This window comes from Podarcis melisellensis, assembly GCF_964234715.1.
Source record: "Podarcis melisellensis genome assembly, chromosome: 6".
Lineage (NCBI taxonomy): Eukaryota > Metazoa > Chordata > Lepidosauria > Squamata > Lacertidae > Podarcis > Podarcis melisellensis.
The window spans coordinates 73,447,568-73,466,841 of record NC_138538.1 but is presented as its reverse complement, the minus strand read 5'-3'; the positions used below and the strand labels follow the sequence as shown (position 1 = coordinate 73,466,841).

The 19,274-nt window shown below is 43.8% G+C and overlaps 1 protein-coding gene across 2 annotated transcripts in view; it reads right to left on the bottom strand.

Moving 5' to 3' along the window:
• The window catches only part of DPYD (dihydropyrimidine dehydrogenase), a 505,368-nt gene that overhangs the window by 361,231 nt on the left and 124,863 nt on the right, over nucleotides 1-19,274 (bottom strand). For both annotated transcript variants that reach the window (XM_081914137.1, XM_081914136.1), the window contains exon 4: nucleotides 9,442-9,529. In XM_081914137.1, coding sequence (XP_081770263.1) covers nucleotides 9,442-9,529 — 88 coding nt within the window. The remainder of the gene's footprint in view (nucleotides 1-9,441; nucleotides 9,530-19,274) is intronic.

Sequence of the window (19,274 nt, the reverse complement as noted above, 5' to 3'; positions counted from 1 at the left end):
ATCAATACTGTTAGACCAGAAGAAATTGCGTTTTCTATCAGGAAATGCTCGTACCATTTAGACTGTCCTCCAACTCTGGCATCCATTATTTATATTCCACACTGAAACTTCCTGATATTGTAACTTTCTCAAATGCACAGTGACTGTAAGTCTGCATTCTGCGTAATCAGAATGGAACTAATGGCTCGCAACTGGTAGCAAAATCCTAAACAGCCTCGGGGGTCGCAGAGGTTATAACAGTATGAGAACACAACCTTTTTTTCACATGGGGGGGGGGAGTTGCCATGCTGCATAGAAATACAGTGGTACCTTGGTTTAAGAACAGCTTAGTTTATGAACAACTTGGATTAAGAACGCTGCAAACCCGGAATGAGGTGTTTTGGTTTGTGAACTTTGCCTTGGAAGCAGAACATGTTCCGCTTCCTGTTGAGTGTAAATTGAGTCCCCCACTGCTATGGGAAAGCATGTCTTGGTTTAAGAACGCTTTGGTTTCAGAATGGATTTCTGGAACAGATTAGGTTTGTAAACTAAGGTACTACTGTAATCAAGTTTGGCCAAATTTCTTGACATCCTTCATTAACGAGTCATTTCCCCCCAACAAGGCCACATCCCATACATGGGTGTATCATTTCTCAAAAGAGCCACTATCAGAGAGTTTCAAAATGTGGGCAATTTCTATGTAAGCTGCAACCATCCAGAAAACAACTGACTCTTCATTGTGCTCATCAGCAAGTAATATTAGCAGCATTAGAGAGAAACAAGACCTTCTGGGGGTGTTAATGCTGTGAGCCCCTCCACTGTAGGTTCAGGTTGTGTATATGTGTAAATAAACTGTATATCATAAAAAACACCACAGTTCCCACTGTCCTTTATTCCAAGGAAACTGAACCCTGAATAAATGCCTGGAACCAGTGGCGTAGCATGGTGGGGGGATAACCCCAGGCACCCTTTTTTTGAGTGGATGCAACCAGGCGCCCCCACAACAGGTTCCCACATCGAGGGAAGCCATGGCTGGGTCACGCCTGACCCAGGGGCAGAAGTGGCAGGCTCTGGTGCGTAAATGCACCTACTCCAGGCTGCAATAGGAGTCACTGTGTCCCTGCCCGGTACCCCTGGAATCTTGACTGCTCAGAGGTTGGAGTGGTATGCAACAATGCTGTGGGCTGCGGTGAAAGTTAGTAAATTCAATTGGTTTAAATAAGTACTCTGTCTCTGCCTTACTTGTATATAACCCTCCCTTCCTTCTACACATCTACTCAGAAGTAAATGCCACTCAGTTTAATGGAGCTTACTTCCAGGCAAGTGGGTACAGTCATACCTTGGTTCTCAAATGCCTTGGTCCCCAAACACCTTGGTTCCCAAACCCAGAAAACCCAGAAGTAAGTGTTCTTGTGAATGTTTTTCAGAAACCGAACGTCCGATACGGTTGTCAGCTATTGTTTCCAGGGCACCTGTGCCAATCAGAAGCTGCGCCTTGGTTTTCGAACAGTTCAGAAGTCAAACAGATTTCCGAAACGGATTAAGTTTGCTGCTTTTGTTTTTGAGGCTTTTACGGTTCCTTTGTTTTTGTGACTGTGTGTAACCCAGTTCAGCTACTGATTGATTGATTGATTGATTGATTGTGTGACTGTGGAAATGGATAAAAGCCCCCCATTGAAACAGTGACTATCATCAGTGCAGGTAAGGAAAAAAAATATTTTTATCATCGACAATATTGTCTTATTTATTTTATAGTAGAGTACATCGATTATTGCTTTCATTTTATGAATCAATGGTCTTTTGAGATAGTAAAATTCATGTTAAATTGCTGTTTTAGGGGTTGTTTTTAAAAGTCTGGAACCAATTAATCCGTTTTGAATTACCTTCTATGGGAAAGCGCGCCTTGGTTTTAGAACAGACTTCCGGAACGGATTAAGTTTGAAAACCTAGGTACAGTGGTACCTTGGGTTAAGAACTTAATTCGTTCTTGAGGTCCGTTCTTAACCTGAAACTGTTCTTAACCTGAAGTACCACTTTAGCTAATGGGGCCTCCCGCTGCCACAGCACGGTTTCTGTTCTCCTCCTGAAGCAAAGTTCTTAACCCAAGGTACTATTTCTGGGTTAGCAGAGTCTGTAACCTGAAGCGTCTGTAACCTGAGGTACCACTGTACCACTGTATTATATTATGGCCTAAGCAACTAACCACTTCCTTCAGCGCAAGGGTTTACACTTGTGCAATGGAAAGTTCTCCTCCTCCTGCTAAATCTCTCCTGGGGTTTTCCCCAACGCTCTGTGACAGAATGGCGGAGGATGCAGGGTGAACACAGGGAGGGGAACAACCGGTGCAACAAGATATTTGGATACCACCCACTGCGTTGTCCAACTCCCATTAAACTAGAAGTTGTGGCTTTGGAAATCGGAAATGAAAAGCGCTGAGCTTTGAACTGTCGTAAGGTTTTAAAAACTATTATTTTCAAATTCCAGTAACGCAGACTAGAGACTAAATTGGAAGAGGGGGAGTGGAACAAATGCAAACCTTGACAGGGTATCAATATCCCTCTTATTTTGCCATTGATCGTTACATCGCACCATTTGACTTGCGTCACCAAAACAACCCTGTAGTTTTACACCGCTAACGGAAAAAGAACCCCATAAGTTGGTGCTTATACTGTCACTTTAGTCTTTGTCATTGAGAATGCAAGATATTCTTTCATCGAAACGGTGTCATCGAGACAGTCTATTCTACATAATTACACTATGGCAACCGAAACCAGCTGTCAGCCATCTCAGTACATTAAGTACTGATAGATATCTTAAGAAAAGTCAATGTTTCAAATACATCAAGAACATCCTTACTTTTCATCTGAATGCTTTTGTACTTAGCGACCTGGAAAAATATCAAGATGCACATAAAATACTGAATAAAATTCAACTTTCAAAAACCCAGCACCCCAGAAATCCTTCAAGAAAGGTTAATTAAAATGCAGATTTCTATGTAATTATAACTCAGCGCATACTAGAAGCTTTAGTTTCCTTTTAAAAATAATAATAATAATAATAATAATAATAATAATAATAATAATCAGTTTCTCCTATTAATGATTCCCTGTATCATTTTGCTTCTGAACTCTGGCAGATGATTTTTGGCAACAATTTGCAGTGGCATGTAGGTGACATCTATCCTGTATCGAAAATTAAAGACACTATCTTGAAGCCCCACTTATTAAAATTAAATGTAGCAGTTTTAAATGGCATGCATGAGTGCGCATGGCTTGTGCAAATGAGTACAGACTTTCACACACAGTCTCCAATTTGCATGCACAATTTGAGCTGTCATTTTGAGAACAGGCCCTCTTGCGTCTAACGTCTGTGTTTCATTACATTTTAAATCTTAAATGAAAGAATTAAACACAAAACAGAGGAAAAGGGGAGAGAGGAGAGAAGAAAGCAGAAGTAATAAATAATTTGAGGGAGAGGGAGAGAGGGAGTAAGAAAGAGGTGGGGAGGGGGAGAAAGATGGAGGATGAAAGACTTGGTGAAAGCAGGAACAGTAGACCAGAGGAATGGAAAGCAGGTAAATATGGGAATGAATTTGAGGGGGCGGGGGGAGTGGAAGGGAAGGAATAAGACATTTGGAAAGAGAAAAGGTTAAAATACTAGATCAATCAGAATATTAAAGGGGTAATACCTATTATTAGGAATAACTAAAACGATGCAAAATAATGAGCAAGCTTTCAAGTTATCCGTAAGACTTCTTTATGCTGGATACAAAGCAAAAAAAGCAAAAATAAAGAGGAAAGGAGAGGAGACGATGGGTATAATGCTAGAGCCCCAAACTGCACAGTTTGTAAGTCTTAGGACGGTGTGCAGGTGTTAGGCAGACTTAATCTGCACTCCTATACACATTCATCTGAGAGAGCCACTTCCGACCACAGGAGGAGGTGGTGTTGCGGGCTCATGCCCCCAACACGCCCGCGATGGCTGGTTTGCAGCCCCGCACGATCTGGGGGAATCCTTGGGCTGCATCATCCTTGGAGCCAGCCAATTGGCTGGCTGGGGTGTGTGTGGCTTGCCCCATTTAAGGCAAGCGCGGCCCAGGATCGCCCTCTTTCAGACGGTTCAACTGACTGGTTTTCCCACCCGCCCACCCTTCAAGGTTTCCTTGCTATGGACCTCAGTTGGTCGCCATTAAGGTGCCTGGTAGGAATTTTTTCCACTTGGCAAATTGGCACCGGCCATTTGGTTTTCGCCTACCTCATAGCAAATCATCACAACTTCCCTGGTTTTGGCGGTTCGGCATTGGTAGGGGTATTGTTATGTAGATGAGTTGGGGGAGAGGAGCGCCATCACCTCCACCTAATATTGAAGGGTAGTCAGGTAAAGGATTCTGGGGTGCGTTGCCTCGTCCAAAGCCTATGGAGGTCAGGGCCTAAAGCACGCCCCCGAGCGGTGACCCCGGGGGAGTTACCTAGTTGATGTGCATCAGCAGGGCTCCCCCTGCTGGTGTTAACCCTTGCCGGTCTTCATGCCATCAGGCTGAAGCCGGATAGAATGATAGGACCAATGCCTAAGCCAATACCGCTCTTACCTGTAACCAATAAAGTTGTGGCCAATTTTAGCCCGTTAACCTTATTTATGGTGTCCTGTTTCGTTATTTACCACTGGGGGGAGGCGGGAACTCGCCATGCAATAAGCTGCAGTGAAACCAATGAGAATCACAGAACAATTCAAACCCTGGTTGAGAAGCAAGGATCCTTCAGCTGCAACTGTGCCTAGGCCACTGTTGTTGGCCAAGTACAGAAAGTAGAGGGCAGGCCAATCATTGTACCAGCCTGGACCTGGAACAACAATCTGGTCCAGCTCGGCCTCTGTATAATGAAACAGCAGTGGGTCTGACTCGGGATCCAATGGATCCCTAAGACAGCTCAATCAATCAATCTAAGGGGGCAAAGGAATAATAATAATAAAAAATAATAATAAAATTTATTTATATCCCGCCCTCCCCAGCCGAAGCCGGGCTCAGGGTGGCTAACAACAATCAAATAATCAAACAGTCAAATAATCACACATTCTAAAAATATTTCATTATAAAAATTAATTAAAATCAAATTGATGGCAACCGATTAAGCAAAATTCTGTGCAGGTTGCCAGAGGAGGGAGTCAGGCTGCCCCCTGACCAAAGGCCTGGTGGAACAACTCTGTCTTGCAGGCCCTGCGGAAAGATGTCAGGTCCCGCAGGGCCCTAGTCTCTTGTGACAGAGCGTTCCACCAGATTGGAGCCGCAGCCGAGAAGGCCCTGGCTCTAGTGGGAAAAGGTGCTTCCTTCTGATGAGTGACTTCTGCTGTGGGCTCACAGCCTGCTGTAGGGAACTGGCAGTGAGTGCAGGGGCAATTACATCTCCCTGACTTCCTGTCCCAGCCCTTTCTGTTTCCTTTCCACTTCCTCACTCTCTCCACTTGGTTTTCTCACACACGATACACCCCTCAGGCAGTGCTGTGCAGTGGTGATGATGATTATTATTTTGTGGCAGAACAGTTAGGACCAGAGGTGCCATCTTGCAAGGCTGATTGAGCGGGGTCCCGACATCGTACATGTGAGCATCGCACCTCATCCCTAAGCTGGGCAGAAGCTTCCTGGGCTTTGGGAAGGAGGCGTCATCATCCAGCCCGGACACTGAGGTCCAGCGCTGAGGGCCTTCTGGCAGTTCCCTTGCTGCGAGAAGTGAGGTTACAGGGAACCAGGCAGAGGGTCTTCTCGGTAGTGGCGCCTGCCCTCCCTGTGGAATGCCCTCCTAGCAGATGTCAAGGCGATAAACAACTATTTTACTTTTAAAATACAACTGAAGGCGGCCCTGTTTAGGGAAGTTTTTAATGTCTGATGCTGTATTGTTTTTAATATTCAGTTGGAAGCTGCCCAGAGTGGCTGGGGAAACCCAGCCAGATGGGCGGGGTATGAATAATAAATTATTATTATTAAATTATTATAAAGCCCTGCTGCCTCTTTTCCAAAGCCGAGTGGGCTTTAGAGAGGTGGTGACAGGGCTCTTGGACCCTTTAGGGGACTAGCCTAGTTCCCATAGTCCATTGACCGCATGCCACTGACCTCAGGATATCTGGGCTACAGCACATGAAGGATGGGCCCCACTGACATGACTGGGAAGTAAACCAGAGCACGGCACCCATATTCTCACTTGGTTCCTTCCGCTCTTACTCTGAGCAAACATTTGCTTTTTAACACGGCTTGTCTCCAGTGAAAGCATGAATAAATTATGATACCTTCAAGCTTCTCAGCAAAATCATTTCCTTACACGTCTGATCTTCTGTAGCAGGCTATGTAGTGACAAAATGCATGCTTGTTGCTTCTCCCTCCCTCTCCCAAACAAGCATTCGCAGTACGGGGAACCTCAAAGTTGTCTGTCACCTATTGAGCGAACACAACAGAAATAGGCTGTTTGCACATTATGGTGAATCTTGACTAGAAAGGACTCGGCAGAATAGTCTGCATGCTTTGGAAAGTAGGGTTGTGTAATCTCATTGTATGAGAAGTAACGAAAGGAAGTTCTGGGCTAGGCTTTGCAGAAATGTGGAAACCTAGCACAGCGTTGCCAAAGCCAGTGACATCCTTTTCCTCAAGGAGGCTCAAGGCTCATTGCGCCTGGCAATTCAATTACCCTCTCAACCCAGAAAGGCGCCCCCCCCAACCCCTTTCTTGCCAAGTTGAGGTCTACAGGCAATGAAATGTAGAAGAGACCACATTGTGCAAGACCTGCAAATATCTAAAATGCCCCAGGCTTGAGAGAACAAGAATCCCTGACCTTTTATGATTGCTACAGTAGTTTCCCAACAAAACACACAATATACAATAAAGCCCCTTAAATACCTGACAAAAGAATGCATTTGCTATACTCCACCGTCCAAAGAACTTGCAATAATGAAAACTCCTTCAATGAAAACCTGAGAGTCACACACCTTCCCGGTTAGTGAGAGAGCATGGACAGAAAGGGATGGTATGTAGCAGGAATCTGAGTATTGCCTTCTCTGTCTCTGATATACACCTTTGGACAATGCATTCAGGGCTCAATTAAGCCATACTGAGACCCTAAACTACATCAATTTTAAGAGGCCCGTAGCAGAACAAAGTGACACACAAGAAAATGTGCAATATTCTGAAAGAAAGGACCATGAAAATAGAAATAACTAACTTGTATATCTGCATATGTGCCAGGATCTAGGCAAGATGCACCTAAAAACTATCAAATGGAAACATATATATTTTTGCAAACTCTATGTGCATATGAAATACTTTAAACAAAAATATCTTATGATTTCCTACTTGGCATATGTGAAGAGAGTTTCAGTGTCTATTTTAGAGTGTTTCCCTTGCTTCCTTTCTTTTCTAAACCAATGAGTGACACTTGAAATTGAGTTTAAAGGTTGTATTTAGAGCCTCATCGTAATCTGAAGCAATAAACTTTATCATAGCTCACATGTAAATTCGCTCTGACTTCATATACTTAAAAGTCCTATTCATACATGAGCACAAGCACTGACTCCTAGGGGCCGAGACAGTTTCAAGCCCCCTAATATACTTTTTGAAGGGGCTGGGCCCTCTCAATATTCAGACAACGTCGTGTGTCTGATGTCAGGACATCATGCAACATTGCATCGTGTGCGCCCCCTATCCTCTGGAGCGGCTGGCGCTTCTGCGCATGAGCCACATGGAGGGCTAATACCACTGGGCTTTGGCACCTCCTGACATGAGAACTAATTGTGGTCCCATATTAGACCTTTCTAAGAATTGATGCTTTTGAATTATGGTGCTGGAGGAGACTCTTGAGAGTCCCATGGAGTGCAAGAAGATCAAACCTCTCCATTCTTAAGGAAATCAGCCCTGAGTGCTCACTGGAAGGACAGATCCTGAAGCTGAGGCTACAATACTTTGGCTACCTCATGAGAAGAGAAGACTCCCTGGAAAAGACCCTGATGTTGGGAAAGATGGAGGACACAAGGAGAAAGGGACAACAGAGGACGAGATGGTTGGACAGTGTTCTCGAAGCTACCAGCATGAGTTTGACCAAACTGCGGGAGGCAGTGGAAGACAGGAGTGCCTGGCGTGCTCTGGTCCATGGGGTCATGAAGAGTCGGACACGACCAAACGACTAAACACAACAACGAAGTTACAAGGCTGCCAGAATAGCAGCAAAAACTCACCCCCATGCACATGCTTATTAGAGAAAAGACTAAATGATTCAAGGTTTCTGAAGATCTAGACCTCTAGACCAGGGATAGTCAACCTTTTTATACCTACCGCCCACTAATGCATCTTTCTTGATGGTAGAATTTCCTTACCGCCCACCAGTGCTCAATGGAAGGCGGATTCAGCTTGTGCTGTAGAACCCCCTACCACCCACCTAGAATCCTGAAACGCCCACTAGTGGGCGGTAGGGACCAGGCTGACAACCCTTGCTCTAGACAGCTAATGCTAGACAAATAATACGGATTATTATTAAGGGAAGAGGAATGAGTGCAGAAACCCAATACTCAGTTCCAGTCTGACCCACCGTAAAATTCAAAAGCACAAAGTATTTGCCTGAAAAGGTTCAGAAGGTTTGGTTTTTGATTTGCAACACACACACACACACACACACCCCACAGTCAAGGCTGAAACTGAGTGCCTTTCAATGTTTTCTTTTGTTAGTTCCATTCCATCCTATTAACTGAAGTAGGTGTTACTTATTAGCACTCTCATAGCTAGGTTTTGCCATTAAACAAGAAAAAAAAGTTTTAGTTGAAGGAATCTTTTGGAACAAAACAAAAACACAAAAACTGCATTGCCACTGTCCTCATAAAAGGCCCTGCACTTCAAGGTTTCGTTCAAGGTGCTTTTTTTTAAAAAACTAAACTAAAAACGAAACTAGAAAAAAAATCTCGGCTCTCCTCCTCCAACACATCATTCTGGCGTGGGTTCCACAAACCATTTAGCTTATTTTACATTAGCGGAGCTCTCTGAGGACAAGACATTATCTTCATAAGAGAAATAAAATAAAATAAAGCTGCAGAAGCCTAGTAAACGTCTGTAGTGAATCTTACGCCACAAACTGCCTATTTGTGTGGTTGTTTTTTTAAAAAAATTAATTAATAGTATCAATTAAGAAGGTCCATCCAAAGCCAACAGTTTTATGCAAAGAAAAAGATATATAATTACTTGAAAAGGCAGACTGAACACATACACTGGCTATACACTTATTGCACAATATCTCCACAGGAAAGTAGCAAGAATAATTATGCAATTAAGAAAAGACTGCTAAATTTTATAATAGCTGCTTCTAAACATTATTTCATTAAGCTACATACAAAGATAAGGGCTGTAATTCAATCATACAAAAAGAAATGCAGCCGCGGCAGGTTTTGGCTTTCATTTTCTTGGTGAACCAGCATCTTCCTCTTTTTTCTTCTTCTTACCTTGTTTGCAATACTTGTGATAAATGACTTGATGTCTAGATTAGTTGGGCAGCTCTTCTGACAGGGGGCATCTGCACACTTTAAGCACCTGGGGAAGAAAGTAAATGAGTTAAAGCGACTTACAGCGCAGAACGCTGCCAACAGCATACATTTCCCCCCCTTGTACCTGACAGAAGCTAATCAATCTAAAAATTAATAACGCTTCACCATTTGGGCAACAACTAAAGAATGTTCCTGGGAGAAGTGCCATTATTCCCATGCCACAGACAGGCAAACCAAGGCAACCACCAGCAGATCACTCAGGCCACCAAAGTCAGAAGGAAGCCACTCATAAAAGACAACTCTTTTGCGAGTAAGTGTGTCGTGCTTAGAATTGTGCGACAACATAGTCTTCTTCTCCAGAGCTTTTATTTCTAAGGGCAAAAGGAACAGGAGCTGTTCCCTGAATCAGTAGCTATTATATCCTCTCTCTCCACCTCCCTTCACAGTCTTCTGATGTTCCTTCTGAGGTTATAGGCAAATGTAATGCTCAGTGCTCAAAGAATATGCTGAATGACAAATAATGAATTAAATTCTAGCTTTCCTACTCAGCAGGTTTTCGCAAATATTCATGAATTTATTATCCTACATCCAACAGGATGAATCAATGACCGACAAAGGTTTAAAAAGCTGAAGGAGTGACTAAAATCAGATCATTTAGGCTGGGGTCAGCCATAACACTGAACTACGTGACTGAGCCTTGGATCCATGCACTTCTCCTTCATTTCTTTCACTGGTATGGCCATAAGAAGCACTTCCTTCCATTTTCAGCTAACCATGGTTTACCATTGTGTCTAAGCCAGGACTGTGGTTAATTTTAACCGTGGTTTGTTCAAACAAGTCAGCTACAATATTGTGACCTATTGAGATAAGCCAGATTCAAAACTAACCAGAGTTCTGGTTTGAATGCAACTATAAACAAAGTGAGTTCAAAATGGAAGGGGATGCCTCTGATCTCCTCACAACCAGGCTTAAGGAAGAGAGGGGAGCGGGTTTGTGCACTTGATTTAGTGTTATGTCTCAGCAAAGTCCAACTAGGTCATGGGTAGGCAAACTAAAGCCCAGGGGCCGGATCCAGCCCAATCGCCTTCTAAATCTGCCCCGCAGATGGTCTAGGAATCAACATGGTTTTTTACATGAGTAGAATGTGTCCTTTTATTTAAAATGCATCTCTGGGTTAATTGTGGGGCATAGGAATTTGTTCATCCTTTCCCCCCAAAAATATATTCCAGCCCCCCACAAGGTCTGAGGGACAGTGGACCAGCCACTTGCTGAAAAAGTTTGCTGACCCCTGTACTATGTAAAGTACTTAGTGTGTGTAAACTAATTCATGAGAGCAATTAAGCACAAGAACTGCAAGCACGTGATATCAAAGGGAAATAGGAAAGCCAAAAGGATTTAACTTCCTTGCCCCATGAGCTCAAAGATTTCCATATGTACGATGGGGTTGCCCCCTTTTCCCTTCCCCATGCATGTCCTAGACACTCCCCAAATCTTCCCCAGAGAGTTGGTGGAACCCCTAGAACAGATTTAGGGGGCACATGGGGTGTGTGTGGAGGAGATAAGGTCCCATTGTGCAAGTGGAAATTATTGTGCTTATGGAACAGTTACTTAGTGCTACGTTGGTTACAAGCCAAAGACTGGAGATAGTTTTCAGGCATGTTCAGCTCCAGGGCCAAACTTTGACAGAGGCATCACAGCTAGTTTGCAGTTGACATATTGCTTTCTTCTGCCCACTGTTGACTCTCAGCCAAACAGGTTTGAGAAAAACTATAACACCTGAATGCAGAAATGATCATAGCATGAGTATGTACACCACAGGCAACAATTCCTTTATGCCAGCTTCATCATTCTAGAAACATTTCACCAAACTCCAGGAAGGCAATGGACAGGGCTCTATAAGATCCTGCATGCTTAATCCAAAGCTAAATGATATCTTAAATTGGAAGAAACCACATTATTCTGGATAGCAAAACAGGAGAAGTAATACCGCCCTACCTTGCCTGTTGCAAGAATTGTAGCACTAATGTAGGTAAAGCACTCTGAGTACTTGACATGCATTATATAAAACCTTAAGGATTATTGCTGTTTCTACAGTGCATCATCCCATTTCAATGCCTCACACTTATGGTGAGCCCTGCAATTTCTGGCAAGCAGAATATTGTATTATGTTGAAACAATAAACCTGTGGTTGGTATGAGATAGTAAGTTTGGACCACATGTGGGAGGAAGTGTGTTTAGTCCATACAAGGTGGTTTAGGGTTTTTTTATTTGACAATGTTAGACCAACAATAAGAAGAGACAGCTTCAGAGCACATTTCAGCAAGTCTAGAGCAACCACAGTGATCAAAGGAAGGAAAGGCTTAGATGTAGGTCTAAGCTTTAAATAAAATACACAAAAATTCAATTTTAGAGACGCTGTGTATGAGAAAATATTAATTGTGTGGGCTCTGGTTTTGAAGATCTCCTAGGAAAGCAGGTTTTAAATAAACTATAACCTGTTTTAAATATGACACCTTGGGGGATGGTGCTCCACAAACACCACAACTGGTAATGAGTCTCACTCGTCTAACTTTAAACCTGCAAAGAAATGGAAAGAACTGCCTAGGAAGCCATCTTAGCAATAGATGATTGCGTAGCATCGTTATGCATCTTCCGTCAATAATATATATTTATTTGCATTATTATTACTGGAGTGATAATAACAATAACAGTAACTGTCTCTCAAGTAACAGCTGTTGAAAATGTCAGATGCTAATGAGGCAGAGCAATGTGAGCCTGAATTTGTGGCACTGGGTGGGGAAAGTGGGGAGAGAGTGCTGTGAATATGCCAGTATAGACAGACGCTTATAACAACACCATCTTCCAATTCTCAGAGCACTCTGCAGACTAAAGTGCATCAGGCTGCCATTAATCCCACTTATCACTCTGACAGCTCAGTAATTACACCACTGCTATAGCCCAGGTACTGCAGTTGTAATAAAATATCAACCGCTGTGCAGGATGCATGCTGGTGAGATGTTTTATTAAACTTGGGGGGGGGGGGGTTTGATCATCAAGTGACATTAGGGTTGACCTATTTTTTTCTATTTGACAATAAATTATCCTTTGACCATGCCATAATAGATATTACAGAGTGCATTTACTGTACCAAAACAGAAAAAGGTACCACATTCCGAAGAACCAGACAAATGGCATAAAACAAGACAGTAGAAAGGCACGCCTGAATGTTATTACCTAAATGGCTTTAAATGATAGATACTGTGAGAAATTGCAAACATGGCTCCATACTTAAGGGGAAGACACAATGACTGTAAACCACAATTCAGTGCAAGTTGCCACATGCACACGTGTGTGTGTGTGTGTGCGCGCGCGTATGTGTGCACACGTCACTCTTCACTTTCTTTGTAAGAGGTCCCCTTCTACATAGTTATGCACTTGAACTAAATAACATTTTTAGAGCAATTAAGAAGCCATTAATCAGGGTGGAGGTGCTGTTCCTACCCAAAGTAAAAAACACACAGTACACAAAGACAGCCAGAAAAAAACAGACAAGCACTTCTCCTTTCACCGTACCTATTAAAAAGCAAAGACATCACCTTGCCGACAAAGGTCATTATAGTTAAAGCTATGGTTTCCCCCCAGTAGTGATGTATGGAAGTGAGAGCTGGACAATAAAGAAGGCTGATCACTGAAGAATTGATGCCATTGAATTATAGTGCTGGAGGAGACTCTTGAGAGTCCCATGAACGGCAAGAAGATCAAATCTAACCATTCTGAAGGAAATCAGCCCTGAGTGCTCACTGGAAGGACAGATCCTGAAGCTGAGGCTCCAATACTTTGGCCACATCATGAGAAGAGAAGACTCTCTGGAAAAGACCCTGATGTTGGGAAAGATGGAGGGCACAAGGAGAAGGGGACAACAGAGGATGAGATGGTTGGATAGTGTTCTCGAAGCTACCAGCATGAGTTTGACCAAACTGTGGGAGGCGGTGGAAGACAGGAGTGCCTGTCTGATCCATGGGGTCACGAAGAGTCGGACACGACTAAACAACTAAACAACAACAACAACAACAATAGTAGTCACAATTCAAAAAGAATACATAAAATGACTATCACTTTGCAGTCCAAAGATCAGCAGCTACAATCTGCCTAATGGCAGGGCCTGCCCTTATACTTTTTAGTTAATTTAAATAATGATAAAATTGAAAATATACTTTTATCTTACTGGGGGAGTAGGGAGAAACTACCTGCAGCTTTGTAAGAACACTGCTATGTCAACATCATGCACCAGGGATGTGTAAGCAATCTTTGGATGGAACAATAATTTACTTCAGAGAGTCAGAGTGATGAAAAATGCTGAGCTTCTTCCAATAAAAATAGTCCTGTGGCCTCTCTTCTGTAATAGATGAATTACTAGCAACAATGTTCTGTTTAGCTCTGTTCTATGAGAAAGTAACAGGGGTGCTGAACCCTAGCTTTAGCCTTCTAAATGAGACAATAGCTGCATTCAGACAGCACTTTGTTCCCTTTTCCAGACAGTTCCCTATCTGGCTTTTTTATTTTATTTTTATTTTTTGCATTTTATACAATTTTACACAACATCTTAAAAGCACTCTGGAAAAGTAGTGCAATCTAGTGGAAGCTTAGCAGTCATTTCCATGTTAAAATTCCAGGGGGGAAATCCCATTAACCTGAAAAATCACAGGAGTTTACTGCCGTAATTTTGCCATAGGTTTCATAGTTTGGTAAAGGTAAAGGACCCCCAGACAGTTAAAGGTAAAGGGACCCCTGACCATTAGGTCCAGTCGCGGACGACTCTGGGGTTGCAGTGCTCATCTCGCTTTATTGGCCGAGGGAGCCGGTGTACAGCTTCCAGGTCATGTGGCCAGCATGACTAAGCCGCTTCTGGCGAGCCAGAGCAGCACACGGAAACGCCGTTTACCTTCCCGCCAGAGCGGTACCTATTCATCTACTTGCACTTTGAAGTGCTTTCAAACTGCTAGGTGGGCAGGTGCAGGGACCAAGCAACGGTAGCTCACCCTGTCACGGGGATTCGAACGGTCGACCTTCTGATCGGCAAGCCCTAGGCTCAGTGGTATAAGCCACAGTGCCCCCCGCGCCCCCCCTGGACAGTTAAGTCCAGTCAAATTTGACTATGGGGTGTGGTGCTCATCTCTGCTTTCAGGCCAAGGGATCCAACATCTGTCTGCAGACAGCTTTTCCAGGTGATGTGGCCAGCATGACTAAACCACTTCTGGCACAACGCAACACCGCGTCAGAAGCCAGAGTGCACAGAAACACTGTCTACTTTCCCGCTGCAGCGGTACCAATTTATCTATTCGCACTGGTGTACTTTTGAACTGCTAGGATGGCAGGAGCTGGGACAAAGCAATGGGAGCTTCCCCGGGCATGTGGACTCAAACTCCCGACCTTATAATCTTACCATCGGCAAGCCTAAGAGGCTCAGTCGTTTAGACCACAGCGCCACCCACTTCCCTTGTAGTTCATAGTTCACACCACTGCTGCCCACATGACAGAACTGGGGCATCCACATTCCAACACAGAGATCTTTCTCAGCATTTTCATGGGTGACTCATGGAGAAAAAGACATGTACATGCACATAAAAGGGGGCGGAGGACAACATGTCCAACAACGTCCGCTGTTGTTTCACACCACACTCACCAGTGTGAATGAAAGTTGCAGGAGTATGGCAGTCGATCACTCAACAAGCCACAGTTCCATAATGCAGCTGGCAATGCACCGTAACCAGAATGTTAGAAACTGGGACCAAAGTGCTAGCATTATAACCAGGAAAATGGATTCCCCACTCCTGTATGCACCTGGTGATGAACAGGCATGAACGGGGTAATTTCTAAAAGCAAAAAAATGTGTGCAGAAAGAGGTTTCCACTTGGAACCTCTGCTCCTCTCACCCCTAGTTACAAATGGCTACTGGGAGAGGGAGAGATCTGCCTCTAAGATCTGCACATGTATTTGCTCCAGTTCCACATATATCCTGCAGATCAATGCTCAGTGATATCAGTTCTGATCACGTAGGAGGGCACCAAAGGGAATGAGAGATCCATCTTCTGCTTCTATTACTCTGCAAGTAATAGCAGCCACAGATAACATTGCATCAGATACCCCTTTCTACCAGCCCCCTCCATCCTTGTTTGCTAACTTTATAAAACTACAGTGGTACCTCGGGTTACATACGCCTCAGGTTACAGATTCCGCCAACCCAGAAATAGTACCTCGGGTTAAGAACTTTGCTTCGGGATGAGAACAGAAATCGTGCTCCGACAGCACAGCAGCGGCGGCAGGCCCCATTAGCTAAAGTGGTGCTTCAGGTTAAGAACAGTTTCAGGTTAAGAACGAATCTCCGGAACAAATTAAGTACTTAACCCGAGGTACCACTGTATATTTAAGGATTAAGATGGCTGGGGAAACCAGAAGTAACACACCTACCTATTTTCACAAAACTTGTTTTGAGTAAAGATACCCCACTCCCACTATATATATGCTTAATGCTTAGTGCTCTTTTGAAAGGGGAAACAGGTAGGGCCCTCAAGGTGTGCTTCAAGCAAGATGTCAGGGTTTGCTTGCTTTGCCCCTCAGCTTGCCTACCGCTACCTGGCCTCCTCTTCTCTCACCTCTGCACGTTCTCTGGATACCTTCTTTGTGGCTGCCATGGAAAAGGCCGGGGGCATCTCAGCTGGAGAGGGCACATCATTCAACTAGAGGCAAAATTCAGCATCAATTTGAACTCATCTCTCTAAGTGAGATATCTGAGGAATTTCGAGTGAATTTCAGGTGTCAAAAGAGTTTTGATCGGACTAGCAAAATGCTTCAAAGTCACTTCACACAGAGAGACACACACACACAGAAAGAGAGATCCCAGCTCTTCTGCCCAATGAAGTCTCCAGCCCCTGCCTTACAAGCTGTTTCAGAAGCTGCCATTTTTGCCCACTTGTGGGCTCTGACCCTGGGAGAAGACAGCAAGAAGGTCAGAGTGGTCCCCCACATCACTTTTTGTCTGCTTCCTTCAATCAGTAGTGGGTTGTAGAAGGCGAGGCTATTAGCCAAAACCATGTGTGATGACTACACTTACTGTGCATCCACATGGCTCTCTATATAGCAATTTAGGCCAGTAATTTGTAACGAAGAACATTTCACAATAAGAGCACACATGGGCTTGTAAACCCGCACCCACATAGCCAAACAAATGGTCTTTTCTTGCAACAAAAGCAAAATAAGTATGAGACAATACTACTTTTGGAAAGGGGTAGAGCAAACACAAGGCAAAATAAACTTGTGTCCTGACACTTATTGCCCAAATTCCCTATATGGCACCCTTGACATTGACAAGAATGTTGGGAAGTTAAGTTAAAGTCCCTTAGCAATGTATTAGTTGTGCTAGTGGAATGGGCTTGGGCTAGACTGTGCAAGAGAAGGAATGCAGCATGGTTCTCATGGCTGCCGGCACACAGATTGCAGTGGCCCTGAAACGTCCAGGTGCATACGTTGCACAACCTGTTGCAAAACAGGCTTCTGCTAGTGCAAATGTTGCACTGGATTTCATATTGCGCAAGCATCCTTCACACCTTTATGCTAGCATAACAGCCTTTGCACTGGCAGTCAAGAGAACTAGGGATCTGCTTGACCGTGATCAGATTGTCTGTCTAGACCAGTATAATCTGCTCTGACTGGCAGTGCCTCCCCAGGATCTCTGGCAGAATTGTTTCCCTTCACCTGCTACCCGATTCCTTTAAACTGGAGGTGCCAAGGGGCTAAAAGTGCATGCAAAGCATGTGCCCAGCTAAGGCTATACCTGTCTAAGAATGTGAATAAATGTGGTAGAAGGAGGGGGAAATATTCCCATTCGCACCACATTGAAGTTTTCTTTTTGGGATGGCCTGTAGCTTCTGAGAATCAGTTTCCTTTTGCTCACAACCTTCCGTGTAACTATGACAGACAGTAAGATAGCAGGAAAAAGACAGCCTGCGATAGTATTCATACACACACATGAACACACAACATGTGCCCAAAAGGAAGAAGAAAATATCTTCAAGCATCCAGCCTCCAGTTCATTCTTTGGGAGAATGTCAGATGCTACCTGACATTCTGGTGAGACTGTCTTACCAGAGTGGTGCATGCTCTAGTTATCTCTCGCTTGGACTACTGCAGTGCGCTCTATGTGGGGCTACCTTTGAACTACAACTAATCCAGAATGCGGCAGCTTCACTGGTGACTGGGAGTGGCTGCCGAGACCATATAACACCAGTCCTGAAAGACCTACACTGGTTCCCAGTATGTTTCTGAGCACAGTTCAAAGTGTTGGTGCTGATCTTTAAAGCCCTAAATGGCCTCAGTCCAGTATACCTGAAGGAGCGTCTCCACCTCCATCGTTCTGCCTGGACACTGAGGTCCAGCAGCAAGGGCCTTCTGGTGGTTCCCTCGCTGTGAGAAGCCAAGTTACAGGGAACCAGGCAGAGGGCCTTCTTGGTAGTGGCGCCCGTCCTGTGGAACGCCCTGCCACCAGATGTCAAAGAGAAAAACCACCACCAAACTTTTAGAAGACATCTGAAGGCAGCCCTATTTAGGGAAGCTTTTAATGTTTAATAGGTTATTGTATTTTAGTGTTTTGTTGGAGGCCACCCAGAGTGGCTGGGGAAGCCCGGCCAGATGGGCGGGGTATAAATAATTATTATTATATTACCTATAGTATCTCAAATAGCCAGAATTATGTAGACTCTTTTTCATATACATGATCACAAAATATATCCCCACCAATACTATTTCATCAGTGAAACACAGTGTTTTTGTCCTTGTCTATTAGGAAACGGATCTGCATGTGCAAACTTTCTACATGCCATGAAATGCCACTAGTGTTAAGAAGCAAGGCCGGCAATAAGGGGCAAATATGAACTTCTTGCAGATTTAATAGTAAGTCCAACATATTTTCAACTGCACAAAGCTGTTCATTGGTAGGAAGTGGAATCCAAAGGGACAGAAGCATTAAGGAGAAACAATTACCATGTAACTCTCAGCTAATAATTAATTAATTTTTTAAATTATTCATTGGCATTTTATTTCCAGTGAAAGTATATTGTCCATGGAACAAGCCATGGAAATGACCCACAAGTCAGTTACTGGCTACGGGAGACCAGCTGGATACAGGAGACCAGAAGTTCACTTGAGACAATACTGCCATCCCATAGCCTACAGGAAAATAGTGGGCTCCAGATCATTGTCAAATGTGATTTCTGGCTTCAGCAGCCATTTCATTCACCTAAACTGGAAGATTTCTAAAACCAGAAACACTGGCAAACTTCCAATAAGCCATACTGACGCAAGAACGACATTGAGGCATACTTGTCTAAAGCATCTTATATTCTCAAACTGTCCCCAAACATTATTACTTCTTTTAGTTGTGATATCTAAAACAGTCTCCTGATACACCTTTCCCCTTGTTGATAACTGACCCTTCGACACAGCAAGTGTGATTAAAAAAACAGCAAAGACCAGGGAATAAGAGGTTCGGCAAGGGCAATGTTAGGGAAAAGCCTATCTGCACATAGAGCTCAGGTATTTTGCTTTCTTTCTCAACACCCAGATTTCCTATCCAAGACTCCTGGAAAGCCACACTTTCAAGGAGCAGAAGGTTGGTCACATATACACCAGCCCCAAAAGAGGAAATGTATCAACAAAAAGGAGGACAAAGGCTAAACTTTCATAAACTTTGCATATGCTCATCAACAGGCACAGGAACCCATTTAGAAATTATAACT